This window comes from Petromyzon marinus, unplaced genomic scaffold (genome assembly GCF_048934315.1).
Source record: "Petromyzon marinus isolate PM22_M1 ecotype Great Lakes invasive population unplaced genomic scaffold, UKy_Petmar_22M1.pri1.0 PM_Scaffold_26, whole genome shotgun sequence".
In the NCBI taxonomy this organism is placed as follows: Eukaryota; Metazoa; Chordata; class Hyperoartia; order Petromyzontiformes; family Petromyzontidae; genus Petromyzon; species Petromyzon marinus.
In genome coordinates this window covers 996,770-1,016,096 of record NW_027423235.1, presented here as the reverse complement: position 1 = coordinate 1,016,096, position 19,327 = coordinate 996,770, and the positions used below count along the sequence as shown (strand labels likewise).

Sequence of the window (19,327 nt, the reverse complement as noted above, 5' to 3'; positions counted from 1 at the left end):
AACAGCCCTTTTTTGCCCACTTCAGCAATTGTTTCTGGCTGTGGTTGTCCCACCTGAAGAAGGACGCTTGTGTTGCACCCGAAATGTCGTGATTTAATTTAGTTGTTATTTTATTTTATAGTTTTACCTACGTGACTTTACTGAAAAAAAAACAAAGAGTATGAATCCTGTAACACTTGTTTGTGCATGGTATTCACCCAAGCCTCATGCATCATGGGGTCAAAAAAACCTACAGGTGCAGCTTTGCAATTGCTTGCTCAAGCCACTGCTGGAAGGGGGCTCCCATAAGAGGGGGCCCCTCTAGAGATACACCCTTTTACAGTCCCTCTCAATGTATTTTAGCCTACTCTTCCACGCTGGCCGGATGTCTTAGAAGACACGGGAGTAACCACACTTTACCGCGCCACAGGCGACCTGCCGATCGACTAAATGTGGTGCACCCATTAATACTGCTCAGCGCTCCAGAGGCGGTGGAGGGGATGAGGATCTTGAAAATGAGTTACCCGTTTTGAATGCGCCTCTGCTTGAGGATCTTGGCCAGGGAGTTGAGGCCACGCAAGCTGCTGGTGACCGGGTCCTTCCGCCCGGCGTCGTCCATCATTAGCTGAGCCTCTGCGTACGTCAGAGACGCCTGCGGGGATACGATGAACACACCACGGGTGAACCATGGGGTCCTCGCAATTACACAATGCCCACGCCTGATCCAAGCCCAAGCCAGAACTCAACAGATGTCTACCTGGCTCCCGATGACCACTGAGGGTTACGCTCACCCAAAGACAGCAAAATTGATATTTTTTGAATTCTCAAAGCTGGAATTTAACCAAATTTAGTGCAATGTAATTTGGTGGTCTTTTGTGCAGTGAGTTTAACACGTAGGCTTTCGTGACCAATATCATCCATAATACAGTTTTTTTGGGTTAGATTGTGTAAATACATAAATGTGTCGTTAAATCCGCCACCACCCGACACAGCTGACTAGTAAGGGTTGTCACATAAACAGAACGTGGCCAATTCGTCACTGGTACAACACACCCGTGTGCTGTACTCGTGACGAATTGGCATGTTCTGTTTACGTGACAACCCTTATTAGTTGGCTGTGTCGGGTGGGGGTGGGTTTAATGACACATTTACATATTTACACGATCTAACCTAAAAAAAACCTGTGTTTTGTGCAGTGATTGTTGACTGGACAGAGACCATCAACTCACTACTTTGATGTCCTACCTCGCACCTCCGATTAGCACAGTTGGCTACGTACGGTGCGAAAGAAGTTCAACATACATACTACCACTTGTGAACCCGGTTCATCTCGCTACACTTGTGAACCCAGAGGTGCAAGCTCAACGCTCTGACCACTCAGCCATCCGGAAACCTCAACTGCACTAACATAGCAAGGCACCGATACAATACACGTGAAAGCAAACGAGAGTTTTACAAAAACTGAACGTCTGTGGGGGGAGGGGGGGGGGAATCACCTTGGAATTGATGATGCTCTTGGTAAAACGTGTGCTCACGATCTCAGCCTTTGGAGTCATCTCCCATATGCACGAGAACGCCAGACTGCACGCGCACAGCACATGCACCGTCGCCATTCACCGTCGAGTGGCGGAGTCCTCGACATTGGAGTGGTGCAGGGTGTTCACTCAGGAAAGCCTCGCAAAGTCTCGAGACTCTTTTTCAGGAGGGTCTTGCCAAGTTTTTGGTAGTCGAGTCATTCTTTCAGCAGCGGGATGTTTGCCCAAATACCGGTTTGGGTTGTTACAAATTACTCAACTGGAATATATATGTAGCAACCATTGTTCGACTACAAAAGCTTTGCAGTACCCTACCGAAGTTATGAGATTCAGTGAGGCTTTTCTTGGTTAAGGATCATAGTAGTAATAACACGTTTATGTTAGCGATGAGAGGAAACCTGATAACCTGGAGTCAACCCATGCTAAATAGGGGAAGAACATACAAAATCTACATGGAAAGGCAACCAAGTCGGACATCAATCCTAGGCCATTCTTGCTGTGAGACACGTGTTACCATTGTGCCATCCTGGTTTGGCTGCTTATGTATGTACACATGCTTGTGTGGATCAGTACAATGACACTTATCAGTGCCACGCATCATGGGATTACATGTGCACCTGGCAACAACGCACGTTAGCTGCTGAGTATGGGTTGCAATGTGCGCACTCGCGAGTTCACAGTTGTTGGTGCATCTCACCGGTCGACGTTGGATCTCAAGGAACACAGGTTTGAGCTCAATAACTCTGGCACCATATCAATCCTCTGCAGGCACACAAACACATAAACGCAACCACTTCTCTGTCAATAAACACCATCTGGCAAATACATATGCACCAACTCAACGAGTGTTTTGCAAGCAAACCCACACATGATTAAGTCACCTGCAGGTAACTGTTCAGCAAGGAGATGTTTTCGCGAATGCCAGTTAAGATTGTATGGGTTTTATTTAGAGGAAATCTGATTAATCCAGAGGAAACCCATTCACTAACAGGGGGGAGAACAAACAAAACTGCAAGCAAAAAGGCACAAGAGTTGAGTAATCAAACCCAGCGTCTCCTTGCTGCAAGGCACGAGTGTTACCACTGCGCCGATAGCCTGCCGCTCATGATGTCACGGTACATCATATGATAAGAAATCCGCAAAAATCACCTCGTTTAAAACATCATGAGAGATATTTAGCATTGTTGTTGCACATTTTTTTAATTCTAATTCATTTTTAAGTTATCGTTATTCATACGGGAAGTACTGAAAAGCACGCAAAAAAATGTGGTGAAAATGTCAAATACAATTACAGTTGTGGGGAAACTGGTACCGTGATGATCGTTACATCGTAATATTTTACATCATGTCGTAAAGTTAAGAATGAAAAGATGAAATCGGCGGGTCGTAAAACACTTGATATTGTGGCAAGAAGAAATCCACATCTCACCTTCTCACACAGGTAAACTGTGGTACCACGCAGAGATGCCTCCTCATCCAAGGCATTCCCCGGCCGGATAAAGTAGCTCACATCGGCGATGTGTACCCCAACCTAGAACACACATTAACACACCGTCACCACCCTCAAATGCATGGATGTTTAATGACAGGGTGATACCTGCCGGCCTGTAAGGATAATTACGGTTATAGCTGCATTACATAATGCCTCATTATGAAGGGGCGTATCTGGGGTAAAGGTCAACGGCGGAGTCAGTCGAGAAGCTCCGGGAACCATCCCGAAGGGCCTAGAAGGTTCTAGAAAGGGGGCGTGGCCAGAGGTGGAGCTTGGCCACTCCAGGCAGATATAAAGAGCACCGAATCAGAGCTTCGGGGCTGTTAGCGTGGGGTCTGGGTCCTGGTTGCGTCGCTACCGTCGTCATCTCTTCGTCTTCGACCACGTGGCTGGTTCTTCTGCAAGAGCAGCTCTGTCTCCGCCGCTATGCTCGTCAACCAGCCAGCGTAGCTACGCAGGACGCAGATGGGCTGCGTGTTTGTACAGCCTAGGTGTAGCCGCGTTACGAAGTGTATCGCCCTGTGTGCTTTTAATAAATAAGACGCCTTCAACTAGACGTCTGTCGGAAGTCGCTCACTCCACATGCATGCATAACCTCCACCATAGCCACTCCAACCAAAGCACAATAATGTGAAATGAAATGCACACCCATTACTACTTGGTGCATTCATTGTGAACCAGGCATTCGGCCAGTGACGTGGACACTTAGGCCAGTGGGGTCTTAGCCATTGCTTGGCTCAGGCTTGGCTCTCGCGCAACATGCATTGAGATTATTTCTATTATTTTGGCTCCTATAAATGTCCAAAGGATGGGCCACTTTGTTGAGCTATTCATTTGTGGCCAGGTCACTAATCAAAAATAAATCAATACCTCAGTGGGCTTTGCCTGGTAGTATGGGGATGGTTTCGTTGTATTTGTTTGTGTTTGGGTTATTTGTTGATCTTTCTTGTACTTTGCACTACTATTGTGTTTTTGTACTGTTTGTTGGTGTAACGTTCTTACCCGCCTCTACTGGACATGTGAAAAATAGCTTTATAGCTCATCGGATTCCTCCAGTATAAATATTCTGATTCTAATTCTCAATAAGCCACATCAAAGCAACGCTTAAAACCCGAGCTGCCTCTAAGCATGGTTCCAGCCCTGAGCCTCTGTGTCCCTTGTGCCTCCTCGTATATCTCTGTATGCTCCCATCCACGCTCAGAATTTCCGTGAGCTGATCCTGAGCCAAGGCACAGCTAAGCCACTCATACGTCTTTGGAGGCAACGGAGCAGATCAAGCCAGAACCGAGCCGTGTTGAAGTCAGTCCTGAGCCGAGCAGAGACCAAGAATACGGGCACTAAGGCAACAATGTTTGGAAACTTAATAACAGGAATATTGTCCACCCCTTTGTCAATCCACTGCAGGATGAGGGCTTCTCCATGCTGTAATGAGTCGCGATTGTCATTTGACCTTGCTTTATTACGATGGTCAATGCAGGTGAAGGGGAGAACTTGGGCAGTTTTTTTAGATATCACTCTGTACCGGTGTTAGCCATGACTGGGAATCTAAACCAGCTTGACAGGATGAATGTGCAGTGCACTTATCATTGTGCCACTAAACTCCCCTTGTCACCTCCGTTAGCATTGACAAAATCATGAAAGGAATAAGCACAAATTACCGCGACCGTGACCATGATTACCACCACCAAATGAATACCTCGGTGTTCCCATTGTCGAGCGGTTTGCAGTGTAGGGCATCGTCGATGTCTGTGCAGCCTGGAGGATCCACACTGCAGATGGACAACGCACGGAGGTCCTCCCTGCCAGCCTGGTCCTTGTACGAGACACACACAGCACCAGGTTCAACAAAACACTGCCTTACAACAAACAAAACACAGGGTGAGCCATACATGGGTAAACCAACTTCATTCTAATGGCGTTCTATCTTCTCAATAGGCGACTGAATATTTTGAAAGTACAGTCCGTTCTCCTATAACTCCGCGTGTTTTCATATCGTGAATTAGATATAATGCGATGAATGCATTAGGGAACACATTTTTTTCATAACATGGATGCAAATTGGATAAAAGGCGATCGAGTGAACAGAACTGCGTTGTGCGAGGCAGAATAAGCGGTTGTACGGTTGCCTCGGTGTAGCATCACACAAGGCGGGATGATGCTGGATGCTTCTAGAATCTAGATGCTACTCACGTACCCGAAGTCTTTGTTAAGCCTGCGTACGCATCTCACATGTCCTTGCGGACTGTGCTTTACCCTATATTATTAATTATGCGATTTTTCCACAATTCGGTGTTCTTCAGGTATGCAAGTACAGCGTTACAGGAGAAAAGTCTGTAGTCCCCTTGCTCCATTCATTTCTGTACTGGACCATCTCCACGGCCACTGCAGAGTCCTCCACATCCTGGCTCACCACTTTGATCCGCATCTCTCGAGGCCTGCCTCTTGGGTCTCCGCCCTGGTGCTTCCATAAGTCCGTCGCCTTCCTTCCTCCGATGTGAATTTCCTTTCTTCTTATGATGATATGGCCGAGCCATCGACTTTCTTTCAGGTCGACGGCTTTTCTATATACGGTCTGCGGTAAAGTTGTAGAGCCCCGTGGCTTCCCGTTCATGACAGTGCAGCGGAAGGACCTCGACTGGAGGGAGAGCTCCAGAGAGGTCCTCTAGAAGGTATTCTACGCAGGCCAAACATCTTGAAACTATTGAGGTTTGACAGCACGATGATGATGATGGGGGGTGTTTTCGCATTTGTCTATTGTTGGGGGCCTATACGTCGGGGGCCACACGTCATGGGCCACACCAAAGGCCACCCAGGGGCCACCAGTGGCCCGTGGGCCTTATAATAAAGAACATTGAGTAAAGGATTCTCACATGCACGACCAAGCACACCAACACACCGCAGGCATAAGAATTGAACTCAATCGATGAATTGACATATCGTCACACGTCTCATGCGTACCTCTGCTGTGATGCTGAACGTGGGAGGGGGCAGGCATGCAAGTACGGCCTGGCTGAAGGGCTGGTGTGGCACGTCGTGCTCCAGCAGCAGCACCTCTGTCTCTGTCTCCTTATCCCCACATTCGCCCAGAGAGCGCACAAAATGGCCCTGCACAAGCACACCGACGATTAGCACGGTTGTCTACGTATGGTACAGAAGAAGTTCAACATGCATATGCACATACGTGGCCAATCGTCACCGGTATCCCTGTTCCACCGGTACATTGGAACCCAGACAGCGCAGAGCTCTCGAGGTGTCTGTGGTCACCCACTGGCTTTTTGCCGTGTCGAACCAGAACCAAACCGTGATATGCTGGCCCCACAAGGCATCCAAATCTATCCGGAGGCCGAGGAGGGCCAGGGGCGGGGCTATCGACATGTTAATTGTGTGACGGCAGTCGGTACACCACTGGGACGTGGCACCACAGCGTCATCTGCGTGTGCCTAGACTTGTTCAAAGCATTGACCGTCCATGGCATGGATCCGCTTTTGCAGTGGATAAACAACCTGCAGCCTACTAAACCGTGCGAGCCATGGTGCCGCTCGGTTGTGCAGTGGCAAATAGGTATGAAAAGCACAACCACAATGCCAACCTTGTACCTAACGTTCATGATGTAGAATATTAACCAGCATCTGTTTAAACAAAGATACAACCCAAATAATACATCTTAACAATATATTTAGCTTTTCACCAATTTTTTTTCTCATTGTGTTAATGGTATCACACAAGACAAGCAATCTATACCACCCTTCGTGGTCAAGGACGACCCACAGGAGCAGACATAACAGAGCTACTTCTAAGATCCAATGAAGTGAAATGCGGTCCAAATTGTAGGGGGGCAGTGCTTTTCCAACCACTCTGCCAATCAAAGTAATGTTCATCACATGGCAGTCAAAAGCAGTAGTTTTCTCAGAGATGGAAATTAAACAATCGAAGTGCACGACCAAATTTAATATCGTTTTTGGTGCAGTTATTGGTGACTGGGCTGAGACTATCAACTTACAACACCTTAATAACCTAGGTTGAATCACAGGTGAGTTTGCCATGCTTTCAAACAAAAAAATATCACAGTGGTGCCACTTCATCCACCCTGACTTCCAATTCACCGTGTCACCGTTCGTGTTTTGGGTTCGACGGCTGTATTGCATACAGAGCCGCGTGGCCGCGCGTCAAGTGACAGAAGGATGAGCCCGACGATGCCGACCACGGGACAGACGGGTGAGGTGTCACGGCGTCCGGGGCGTCACGGTGCAGTCGTACGTTCGGGTAGCGGGAGTGTCGCAGCCAGCCACCGATGGCCACCACGATGCGGTGGGCCTGCAGGGACGCTGCTTGTCTTGTCTCCACCCGCACTCGTGGCATGCGGCGGTCCGCGGGCGTGAACAGGTGGCGGGTGGCCTGCAACACGCCCAATGAGCCCCCAGTAAGGCATTCAACAAACTGTTTGGGCAAGTGCCGTCAGCACACACCTATTCAAGCTGGTACGGCAAACGACGGGGTGGGTACGGCCAGCACCATGCCCGACCGCCTTTGTCTCCACAGCGCTGATGTTTACATGCCACATCAGAGACTCATTTATGGCCGAGTCGACCTAGGGAAGGGCCCAAGACAGGTTCAGACATTTGCCGCTGTTTATTGGTTATGAGCGATAAATATAATCCAACTCGGGTCCCAGGATTCGTAGCGCAGCGCGCTAACCGCTACATTACCGCTCCCCACACGTACACACACACATGCAGATCAGCCCACCTCCTTGATTGGGCTGGGCATGAGCATGCCGCACAGCGGCCTCGAGTTCCGCTTGATGATGCCGACCACTTTGCCAGTGGGCCGACGCATCTTCCCACTTTCGGCTTTCAGCTGGAGACCAAAACAAAGGACAAACATCGTGTTGCGTAATCTAAGCAAGAGCGACGACAGCAGCAGCAGCTGGGATAGCACCGGGAGATGACAACGCAAACTCAAATGAGCACTCACCACAGTAGCGTCTCTCTCACACACTGAAATAATGAAATAACTATTTTTTTAACCAACTCACTGCATAACACAATACAATTTGGCTTGAAGGGGAAGGAGCAATCCAAAACAATAGCGCTTAACCTGCGGATGTGGTTTCATGCTGTGTCTCATCAATGTCAATAATGAGACTGACGCTTTGTTAAAATGACAAAAGATCACAGTGAGGAGTCCTCCGTAAATATTTATAAGTTAAAACAGTTCTGGCGATTGATAGAATCAACCGGAACACGCCCATCAGATACCACACGTTTAAAAAAAAACGCGTAAGCTTTTGCGACCAATATTATCTACAACAAAGGTTACCCTCCCATCTAATTCACAATTTGATGCTTAATCTCTCGATTCTTTATGATTTCACTGATTGACATTTTCTCTTACCTGCTTAGCACATCAGTCACCCTATATGTGTTTAATGTTTACGTAACGTTTTAATAAGTATAACTGTGCAATGATCAGCCTATAAATAATCTGCCCAAGCCAACTTGCACTACATGCGATTTAATATCTAACACTTGTTTATGTTTGTGCAATATTGTCGACTTTTCATAAACCACAGTTGTTTGCGTGCCAATTTCAATTAACTTCATTGCTGTACTTTATTATGTTTTGCATTTTGTCACTGTGGTATGTATGCATGTAGAACTTATTTCGCACCGTACACAGCCAACCATGCTAATCGGAGGTGCGCGGAAAGGACAACAATCTAAATACAAAAAGCAGTTCTAAAGAAATTAGTTTTCAATATAGAGGCCACCCTGTGACCCAGGTCACTCTCGCAAATGATACGTGTCCTGATCTCTTGAGTTCTAATTAAGTTAATTAAAATAAACATTAAAAAGGAGCTCAGACCGTGGAAGCGCCACCGTGTTGAGCCTGGATATGCATAACAGGTGGTATAGGCTCTGCGCCAAAATGGCAGGCAGCAGAGCGCAGTACAGCAAAATGAACTGTTGTCCTGTCCTTCTATGCTCCTGATCTATGCCCCCCCCCCCGTTCAGCAACCCGCATCGAAGTATGGTCAAATAACCCCTACGTACATACAAAAATAGTATGAAATGATTAGCACTCCTGACTTGATTTTGAAGTAATGTAATGTAAAGTCATTTAATAAACGCAAAATCAAGCTAACAGCATCTCTAATGTGGATTGTTGTCTGGTCACACGGTGTTCATTATGTTTAAGGTCTCTCTTGAAGTGGTTGAGTTTTTGTTGTTATTCTTTGTTTAAACTATGTTAAAACTATAATCTTAGTTTTTTTTTTTTGGTAAAGTCACGTTGAAGGGAAACAACAAAATAATAAAATATATATAAAACAATAAAAAATTCTCACGACATTTCGAACATAACTCAAACGGTCGTCTTCAGGTGTGTTGGTTTGCATAAATTTATTTTTAAACGGTGCATTTATAGTTAGACGTTAACAAAGTCGTAATTAATCTCAGTAACAGTTCTATTTCCGATAGTCTGAAATCCGTTTTAGCTAAAGGTCTAAACTTTGCAGTCACACCTAAACACATACCAGTTAATGATATAATTGCCCAAGTAGACGTTGCTCTCAGGGGCCTGGGTCACATCGCTGCAGACGTAGCAAGATCTGAAATCGCTGCAACCCTCAAAAACGCTAAGATGCCAGCTAGCAACCTCAGCAAAGATGAGCGTTTTGAATTATATAAATTAAAAAAGAGGAATGATATTGTAGTCCTCTCAGCTGACAAAGGCAATGCTACTGTCATCATGGATAAAATAGAATACAACAACAAAATTAAAGAATTACTCGACGATGGTAGTTATACAAAAATAAAAAGAGATCCCACCAACAGCCTCGTCACACAAACCAACAAAATAATTTCTGATTCAACCGCATTAATTGATCAATCTAAACAGTTTTCGTTGAAACCTTCTGCTGCCAGGCCACCAAGATTATACGGCTTACCAAAAATACATAAAGTAGATACACCCCTTCGTCCCATAGTCTCTACTATCGGCTCCCCCACCTACAAACTAGCTCGTTTTTTGTCTGAAATCCTGCGTCCTTTCACTGGAAAGACCACCTCTGTGGTACAAAATTCGACTCACCTGGTATCGACAATCAAGGGTATTTCCCTGTCCCCAGACGACCTGCTTATCAGTTTTGATGTAGTTTCCTTATTCACCAAGGTTCCTGTACCTGACACCATTGCAATCATTGAAGACTTGGTTCATCAAGGACTAAACACTGAGGTACCCCCCCTGGTGAGACACTGTTTAACCAATACATACTTCACTTGGAATGGAACTTTCTACAAACAAACTGAGGGCACCCCAATGGGCTCCCCCCTTTCTCCAGTTATAGCTAACATTTTCATGGATAAATTTGAGACTGACGCCATCCAGACTGCCACTCTGCGCCCAACCTTATGGAAGAGGTACGTGGATGACACTTTTGTCATCTGGCCACATGGCCGGCTTGCTCTAGACCAATTCTTCGACCACATCAATTCCATACACCCAGCCATCAGATTTACCATGGAAGTCGAAATAGATGGCAAGATACCTTTTTTGGATGTCCTAATTAAAAAGAGACCTGATGGTTCAATGAGCCACTCTGTCTACAGGAAAGCTACCCATACGGATGCTTATCTGAAACCGGATTCCCACCACCATCCATCACAGAAGAATTATCTCATCAAGACTCTGTATCATAGAGCCCAATGCATATCCGACCAGGAACACATAAGCAGTGAACTCAAGCACGTAGACCAAGCTCTTAGGGCTAATGAAGAACCCTCTTGAGGAGCCTTTCAAAACCATCACTTTACCCTACATTGCGGGGGTCACAAAAAAGATCTCCAAAATCCTGAATAAACACAAGATCCAGGTCCGTTTCAACACATTACATAAAATCCGTGATCTGGTTCCGTCTGTAAAAGATGTGATTCCGGACATACAATACCCTGGTGTCTACAAACTAAGTTGCCTCTGTGGTAGTAGTTACATTGGAGAAACCAAACGCCATGTCTCGGACCGCATTCGTGAACACAAAGCAGACCTTAAACACGGTAGGACCAACACCTCGGCCGTGGCAGATCATTGTTCTAATTCAGTAGGCTCACATGCCATTGACTTTTCCAAGACAGAGGTTCTTTGTAAGCCATCTGGCTTCCATGAGAGATTCGTTCATGAGGCTATCCACATATACAAGCACAGAGACAATTTCAACGGAGAAGATGGATTCTATCTTAGCAATCATTGGAAAGATTTGATAAACCATTTCAGGTCTTAATTGATTGTTCACGCTTACAGTGGCTTTCAGACAGCATACATTATAAAAAAATTCGTCTCCCCCCTCCTCTTTTCAGAATATAGATGGGCTAGTCCTAAATAAACTGCCAAATCGTTGCGCGTGGCGCTAACGTTTTTATAAATAAATAAATGCGCCGTTTAAAAATAAATTTATGCAAACCAACACACCTGAAGACGACCGTTTGAGTTATGGTCGAAACGTCGTGAGAATGTTTTTATTGTTTTATATATTTTATTATTTTGTTGTTTCCCTTCAACGTGACTTTACCGAAAAAAAACTAAGAATATGAATTACTGCAGTCACGAAAGCTTTAAATCAAAATTTATATTAAAACTATTTAAAAACTATAAACTAAATAACTTTACCAGGTAAGGACCCTGAGAGCTCTATAGCTCTTTTTAAGTGACCTGGCCACAAATGATCGTTCAGTGAAGTATCTTATCACATTTGAAATTGATAGCAGCCACATACTCTAAGTGCATGTCAGATTGTAACTGTGGAGGGAAAAGCCGGAGGACCTGGAGAAAAATCCATGCGACCACGGGGAGAGAGACACGCACACTGCAGGTGTCTGGGTTTGATTTTGGTTCAGCAGTGTTGACGCTCCACTCACCACATCCTCTTCATTCTCTTCTGCAACGTCCCCTGCGACGCCCTCATCGTGCAGGACCAGCGAGGAGGGGGCAACCCAGCGCTCCTCGGGGAACATCTCCACGCACACGATGTCGTCGTGCATCGCGCGGTTTAAATGCTGCAGCCCCTGGATCAACACCTGCACGCAGACAAAAAAGATCCCCCGTATAGTCTTAACAGACCGCTGGGCCAAGTGCTGTTAGAGAGCAGCATATACAGTAAAACCTTGGATTGCGAGTAACTTGGTCTGCGAGTGTTTTACAAGACAAGCAAAATTTTTAATAAATATTAATTTGATAAACGAGCGAGGGTCTTGCAATACGAGCAGCTTTGTACTGCCGAGCGTCACGTGATCACAACGGATATACGAGTGCTTTGATATACGAGTGCTTTGGATTACAAATACGTTTCCGGAACGAATTATGCTCGCAATCCAAGGTTTTACTGTACAAGAGTTTTAATACCACGAATAAACAATTTAAAATGTAGGACTATGAGCCCATGAATCTTCTGAAACCAATGTTTTTCAGTAACATATGTTCAAGTAGGGCAATTTCTAGACTGGGTTTTTTTTTTCCAACAAAGGGCCAATGTACCTAATTGTTATTTAACGTTACATTTTGGAGGTGGAAATAGACCATTCATTTTGTTAACAAAGTAGTCACAACCATCATTAGACCTCCTTTGCCAGTACCAAAATATAATAGGGTTTTTCCCCTTTTTTCTGACAACAAAACTGAAACCTCTTACAAGGAATCAGGTGTGCATTAACCACAATACTTGTGGTCAAAATGCAAACAAAAACACACTGATAATATTTGCAATATATGCGTACGCCTTTTGGCGTCCTCTGGTCTCGCACCAATTGGGTCGAGGCTCAAAAGAAAGCCGTCCCTGGTGTGAACCAATCAGTCTCAAGGACAATGCATATATTATCATAGTGTGTTTTTTGTTTGCATTTTGACCACAAGTATTGTGGTGCGCACACCTTGCTGCAGCTGGGACAGCGGGAGATGTTCGGGGAAGATTACCCGGGACTCCACCACATCCTGCACACGTACACAGCACACGCACGGCACATGCACGCGTCAACAACAATTTTGCAACCGCCATCACGTAACGAGACGAAGGATCCAGTCTGATTTATCTCAGTACGGCCATCCGTGTTAGAGAACGTTCCACAAAAGCGGATATCATAGAGCTACCTCTAGAGTTTCACCCTTCCGTCTCTGCTTTTTGGTAAATATACCACGTTATAAATCTAGGATTTATTTGATTGATTGACCATTGATGGTGAGGATGAGACGTTCTAAACGGGAGCTGTTTAACACGTGTTCTTTTGCGACCAATATTATCCATAATAAAGGTTTTTTGGGTAAGAGCGCGTAAATGTGCGTAGTTAACCCGGCACAGACAATTAGTAAGGTTTGTTACGTAAAACAAAACGTGTCAATTAGTTACTACTGCAGCACGCCAGTGTATTGGAGAGTAAACCCACAACACTTACAAATCGAGTATATCGTTTCCCTGGCGATTACAACCAGCGAAACGTCGTACTCAGCGCAAGGCAAGTGTCCCTTTCTTCAGTGAGGCAGCTGGATGCAACGCGGAAGTGAGGGGTCGGACAAGGGTACAGGCCCACACCATAAATATGAGGGGGGGGCAGAGCTGATGCACGCATACGGAGTCTCACCTGCTCCGAGGCCAGTGCCAGACGGTCAATCAACTCAGGGTTGTCCAGCAAGCTGCGCACGTATTCCTCCACTGGGGGTACACAGACACGCGCAGATAAACGCAGAAATTATAATTGGCGACACGATTTACCGGACGATTTAGAGTGCCACCCAAAATGTAAATGTGTTACTTTTCAAGTCATGCCTGCTGGATTTATTAATTTTCCTGTTTAACTGAAGCACTGTTTAACAAGAGGCACTACAGACTTGATTCAAAGCTTTCGTGACTGCAGGAATTACTCTTTGTTTTTTTTCGGTAAAGTCACGTATAAATAAGAAATAATAAAATAACATAATAGCGTACGACGTTTCGGTTGCAACACAAGCAGCCATCATCAGGTACAGAAGAGCTAAATTTACGAGAGAGAGGAAACACATAACCCCATATGTATATACAGACACACAAGTAGGGAGAAACTAACACAGATACAACAGGGGACACAGAGAGAGAAGCATACCAAACAAACAGTATTTAGCAAAATTTGGAAACCATATAAAGCAACACAGACGGTCGGTCAAAACACAATTAACGCATAGTCTGGTTGATTACGCTATTACAAAGATTGATGAACTGCAAGTTAAGTATGAAATTTTGTGGTGGGTCCACACACTAATCATAATAATAGGTAACAGTAGAAATGAGTAACACTCGTCAGGTATAGTGGCTGCTGTTATAGATGTGACCTTGGTAAATAAATAAAAAATACATTTTGATTTAAAGCTTTCGTGACTGCAGGCATTCATATTCTTGGTTCTTTCGGTAAAGTCACGTAGAAGGAATGATGATTGCTTGTGTTACAGTCGAAACGTCGTGAGAATTGTATTGTTTTATATTTTTATTATTTATCTTCTACGAGACTTTACCGAAAGAACCAAAAAAATAAAAAATAGTTTAGTATTTTTTTTATCATTGGTGTGGTCCCCTTATGCACCACGGGTCACACCTGATTGGGCTCTCACCTAGTTCAGGAGCAATGATTTTCCTACCTTACCAGTTGAGGTGAGGAAGGTGAAGTGAGAAGTAAAATTGCCTGACCTCACCTGGTAGAGGAGGACAAATCTGTCTCTCACCTGAGTCAGGAACCCCTCATCCATATGATGAAGTGGTGCTGGACACCTGTGAAAAAGAGCTTTATAGCTCATCGGATTGATCCAGGAAAAATATTCAGATTATGATGCTGCCATAATGTGACGGTTATCACACTGGGCTTGGCAACCCAAATGCCGCCGGTTCATCCTCCAAGCGCGGCAGGTGATTGAACCGTTTCTTAAATCCCCCCTCACTGGCCCTGCCGTTGTCCACTCAGCACTGTCAATGGGTAGTCCATCGGCAGGTCGTGTGTGGTGGGGTAAAATGTGGGTTACTCCCACCTCTTCCAAACGTCTGGCTCAACAACATATCCTCCAGAAGGGAGCTTGCAGTGGCGCGAGCCAATATATTTTCAGGGCTGCCTGCACCTTAACCTTCAACCTTTTAGAGTGAGATGGTGGTTTGAGTGAGATGGTGGTTTGAGTGAGATGGTGGTTTGAGTGAGTTGGTGGTTTGTGTGAGATGGTGGTGGTTTGAGTGAGTTGGTGGTTTGAGTGAGATGGTGGTTTGAGTGAGTTGGTGGTTTGTGTGAGATGGTGGTGGTTTGAGTGAGATGGTGGTTTGAGTGAGATGGTGGTGGTTTGAGTGAGTTGGTGGTTTGAGTGAGTTGGTGGTTTCAGTGAGATGGTGGTTTGAGTGAGATGGTGGTTTGAGTGAGATGGTGGTTTGAGTGAGATGGTGGTTTGAGTGAGATGGTGGTGGTTTGAGTGAGTTGGTGGTTTGAGTGAGTTGGTGGTTTCAGTGAGATGGTGGTTTGAGTGAGATGGTGGTTTGAGTGAGATGGTGGTTTGAGTGAGTTGGTGGTTTGAGATGGTGGTTTGAGATAGTGGTTTGAGTGAGTTGGTGGTTTGAGTGAGATGGTGGTGGTTTGAGTGAGTTGGTGGTTTGAGTGAGATGGTGGGTTGAGTGAGTTGATGGTTGAGTGAGTTGGTGGTTTGAGTGAGATGGTGGGTTGAGTGAGTTGATGGTTGAGTGAGTTGGTGGTTTGAGTGAGAGTGAGTTGGTGATTTGAGTGAGATTGAGTTGGTGGTTGAGTGCGTGAACGGGTGAGTTTGTGAGCATAAGATGTCCTAAACTATTCATATATAGTGACGCTTATACACCTCACCTGGCTGTTTGTACTGGTTGGCAAGGTAAAAATTGTAAATTTAAGAAAATTGCGCCACTGTTTCAAACGCTGCGATGGGAAAACGAACCAGTAACTTCTGGATTGCAAGTTCAGAGTGCAAACCGCCCGTTACTTCAGGGTAGCGTTTCTCATAACCGCCACTGATTTTTTTATTGTTCACCTCTGCTTGCGAGCACACTGTACACTTAACTAACTCTGCAGATGTAAAACCCAGAGTGTGTGCCCACTCATGCACCTCTTACCTCTTGCTGACACCGCATGCATGATGCACGAGTACTGTCTGGGTTTTTTGGGCCGGGGAGAAGGGGAGCCCCATGGGGTGGACTCCGGAGGGTTGTAGCCTGGAATCTGTGACAGCGGACACACAAGATGGCACAAGCGTACAACAAAGATGAAGATCACCCAAATAAGCCTTAACAGACTGTGCTGCTGTTAGGCGGCGTGGCCCACGAGGAGGTGGGTGGCCAGCACTACGCGCATGCAGCCACCTCTGTCTCCCCAGTGCTCATGTTTACACACTGCACCAGGTACTCATTTAAGACAGAGTTTACTTAGGATAGGGACAACACCGGTTGAGATAAGGCAGACTGTCTGCCTCAGCAGCTGTCCCCCTCTCTTTTTTTCTTCCTGATGACAAAAGCTTGTGTTGTGATCGAAACGTCGTAGTTTTTTGTTATTTTTGGTTATTTCATTTGAACCTATTTACGTGACGTTACCGAAAGACCCAAAGAATGTCTTCCTGCAGTTACAAAAGCTTTAAGTCAAGATTTATTATTACATTTGTTTACTGTGCAAAAACTCAAGACTTCTTCATGAGGGTCCTGCGAAGTTTTTGCTGTCACTGTGTAGTCCCAATTGAGTAATTTGCAGGTGATTTTTCAGTATTGGGATGTTTTGCCCAATGCCAGACTCGTTGTATTGGGTATTTTTTTTACTATGGGAGGAAACTCGAGAACACGGAGGAGACCCAGAAGAGGGGGAGAACATACAATCTTCACACACTCACACATTCACGCTAACTCACTCGCTCACACACTCACTCAAACACTTCATTGCACTTACACACTCTGACGAACAGGGGGAGAGAAGATGACAACTCCACGCCGAAACGCGCCCGAGTCGGGAATCAAACCCAGCTTTCTTGCTGCAAGGCGCAAGGGTTACTTACCAATGTGCCACCATGCCGCCCATGGCGATTCGTAAACTACATCAGTACCAGTTTCCATGGACTGGGGGCAGCTGCCCCTGTGCAGCCACAGCCTTGCAAGCGGGCTTTACCCTGCCAAGTGGGTTTGTGATGTTATTAGGCAGCTTCCCCGATAGTATAATTTGCGAGTAAATTTCTCAAATTTGGGTAATTACACCACACAACACTTGGCCGACTCTCTTTTTCTAATCATGTACGTGTTCGCTCTAACTGTGTCTACTGCGAAGTAGACCGCGTTATTAACCAGAGCGGCCACCGACTTCATTTCAGTGTTAAATATTACGGACGGTACATTATACACTAAATACAACTTTAAAAAATGACAATACTGCACGTATATACATCACTCCATTCAGAGTCTTCGAGATTGGATTGGTAAGTACGGTACAGTAAATAGGTTACATTTTACAGTAGGATATTTATTTCTGTGTATTTGTATGTTTATTCACACCAATTTCATATAGTAAACTAATTTAAAAGACAACAAAACATTCACAACATTTAAAAACAATGCTATGCAAGAATGTGCAAAAAATTAGCTTTTTAAAATTATTATGTAGTGAATATCCGGCGTTGTTAAAAAATTTGGCGTCCCCTTCCCCCCCGTAGCCGCCGAATAATCGATGATCTACTATAGATACTCTATAGTTAGGGCATTTCTGAATCGTCCGGGCTTCCTTGTGCGCCGCAGGCTGGGACGCGTCGTCGTCGGAGAGAGAAGCGATCGTGAGCGACTCTACTCCATCCGGGGTGGACAACCTCCCGAGCTTCTCGGAGCAGGTCGCGAGCGGTATGGCCTTCCTCGCTCACAAGAACGTGAGTCGCGAGAGGAGTGAATCAGCAGTGAGCCTCTCTCCTCGGTTAAAAGAGTGGTGGAACATAATGATGAAAATACGTGATGATTTTAACCTGTCTCTGTGTCTCTCTGTATGTATCTCCGTGCCTGTCTGTCTCTATCCCTACAGGGCCATGACCATCTGTGTGACTGCGCGTGTTTAACTGTCTTGATTTGAAGCCCTCGTCGAGGAGGCTGCTCTCCGATCTTACATTTACATGCTAATTTCTCACATTAACATCACTAGCCCCGCCCACTTCTTTATGACCCTTGGGCTACACCTATTTCAAACCTTTTAAAACAGTCTGCCTCAGCAGCAGATCATGCTTTCCCACCTGATGAGGGACACTTGTGTTGCGCCCGAAACGTCGTGATTTGTTTAATTTTATACCTATGTTACTTTACCGAAAGAACCAAAGAGTATGTTTAACTGTATCCCTGTGACTGTGCGTGTTTAACTGTGTCTTTGTATGTGACTGTGTCTGTGGTGCACGTCTTTGTTGCCCTTAATATGTCTGTCTGGGTGGCGAGTGGTCGCTCAGTGGTTAGTTCACTGTGCTACGAACCCAACGGCCAGAGTTCGATTCCCGCTCACGGCCAACACCAGTGACAATTATCTGAACCGGTCTTGGGCCTCCCCAGATGGACTCAGTCTCAAATGAGTACCTGGTGCGGTGTGTAAACATCTACACTGGGGAGACAAAGGCAGCCGGGCGTGGTGCTGGGCACCCACCCCGTCGTGTACCGTGGCCGACCTTCACAGAAGTTGCCCCAAGTTTGTTGAAGGCCACACATGGAATTATTTTCTTTTTTTTAGTGCATCCACCGCGACCTGGCTGCGAGGAATTTGCTGGTAACGCATGGACACATCGCCAAGATTTGCGACTTTGGGCTGGCACGGAACGTCCAGACTGACCCCAACTACGTGGTGAAGGGCAAAGTGAGTCCTTCACCTTACTTAGCATCATCAGCATCATTATCAGTATCGCCAATGTCATCACCATCATCGGAATGGAAGGCCCATCACTTTAATTGTACTCAATGTTTTTATTTTATTTTGCACAGCCCCTAAGAAAAAAAGAGTGGGTGGTGCTGCCACACACGGTGGTGCAATGGCTCTCCCACCCTGGACTTGCAATCCAGAGGTCGGCAATTGGATTCAATCTCCCTGCTCTGCCGACAGTTCAAAATATGGATGCAATTTCACAAATCCCCTTCCTCCTCCCCCCCCCCGTGTGGTACACGGGGTAACTGGCCCAGAATAACAACCTGTGGTGGTGACCACCAGGCTAACTACACTAATTACAACATGACTAGCTACGACAGAACGGGACCACAGCTCGGGTCCCAGTCCATGTGTTGGAGACTCGGTAGAACGTAGACGTAGACAAAGGT

At 45.7% G+C, this 19,327-nt stretch overlaps 1 protein-coding gene and 1 long non-coding RNA gene across 2 annotated transcripts; both read right to left on the bottom strand.

Moving 5' to 3' along the window:
- Positions 1-1,474: 1,474 nt before the first annotated feature.
- On the bottom strand, positions 1,475-3,052 carry LOC142923077 (uncharacterized). The gene is made up of 3 exons (XR_012940500.1): positions 2,944-3,052; positions 2,212-2,276; positions 1,475-1,560 (listed from the first exon to the last, which is right to left on the bottom strand). It is a non-coding gene; the product is annotated as an uncharacterized LOC142923077 (long non-coding RNA).
- Positions 3,053-6,198: 3,146 nt separating this feature from the next.
- LOC142923067 (exosome complex exonuclease RRP44-like) lies at positions 6,199-12,078 on the bottom strand. Its single transcript, XM_076064004.1, has 4 exons — positions 11,919-12,078; positions 7,753-7,863; positions 7,234-7,401; positions 6,199-6,210 (listed from the first exon to the last, which is right to left on the bottom strand). Exons 1-4 carry the CDS (start codon positions 12,039-12,041, stop codon positions 6,199-6,201), a joined length of 414 nt encoding a protein of 137 aa, XP_075920119.1. The 5' UTR covers positions 12,042-12,078.
- Positions 12,079-19,327: the final 7,249 nt, after the last annotated feature.

Excerpts from the sequence above, each read along its gene's own strand:
- LOC142923067 (XM_076064004.1), bottom strand. The coding sequence starts at position 12,041 with ATGCACGACGACATCGTGTGCGTGGAGATGTTCCCCGAGGAGCGCTGG. Across the intron at positions 7,864-11,918 it reads AAGAGAATGAAGAGGATGTG|CTGAAAGCCGAAAGTGGGAA; the intron begins GTGAGTGGAGCG and ends TTTGGTCTCCAG. Across the intron at positions 7,402-7,752 it reads TGCCCAGCCCAATCAAGGAG|GCCACCCGCCACCTGTTCAC; the intron begins GTGGGCTGATCT and ends GGCGTGTTGCAG.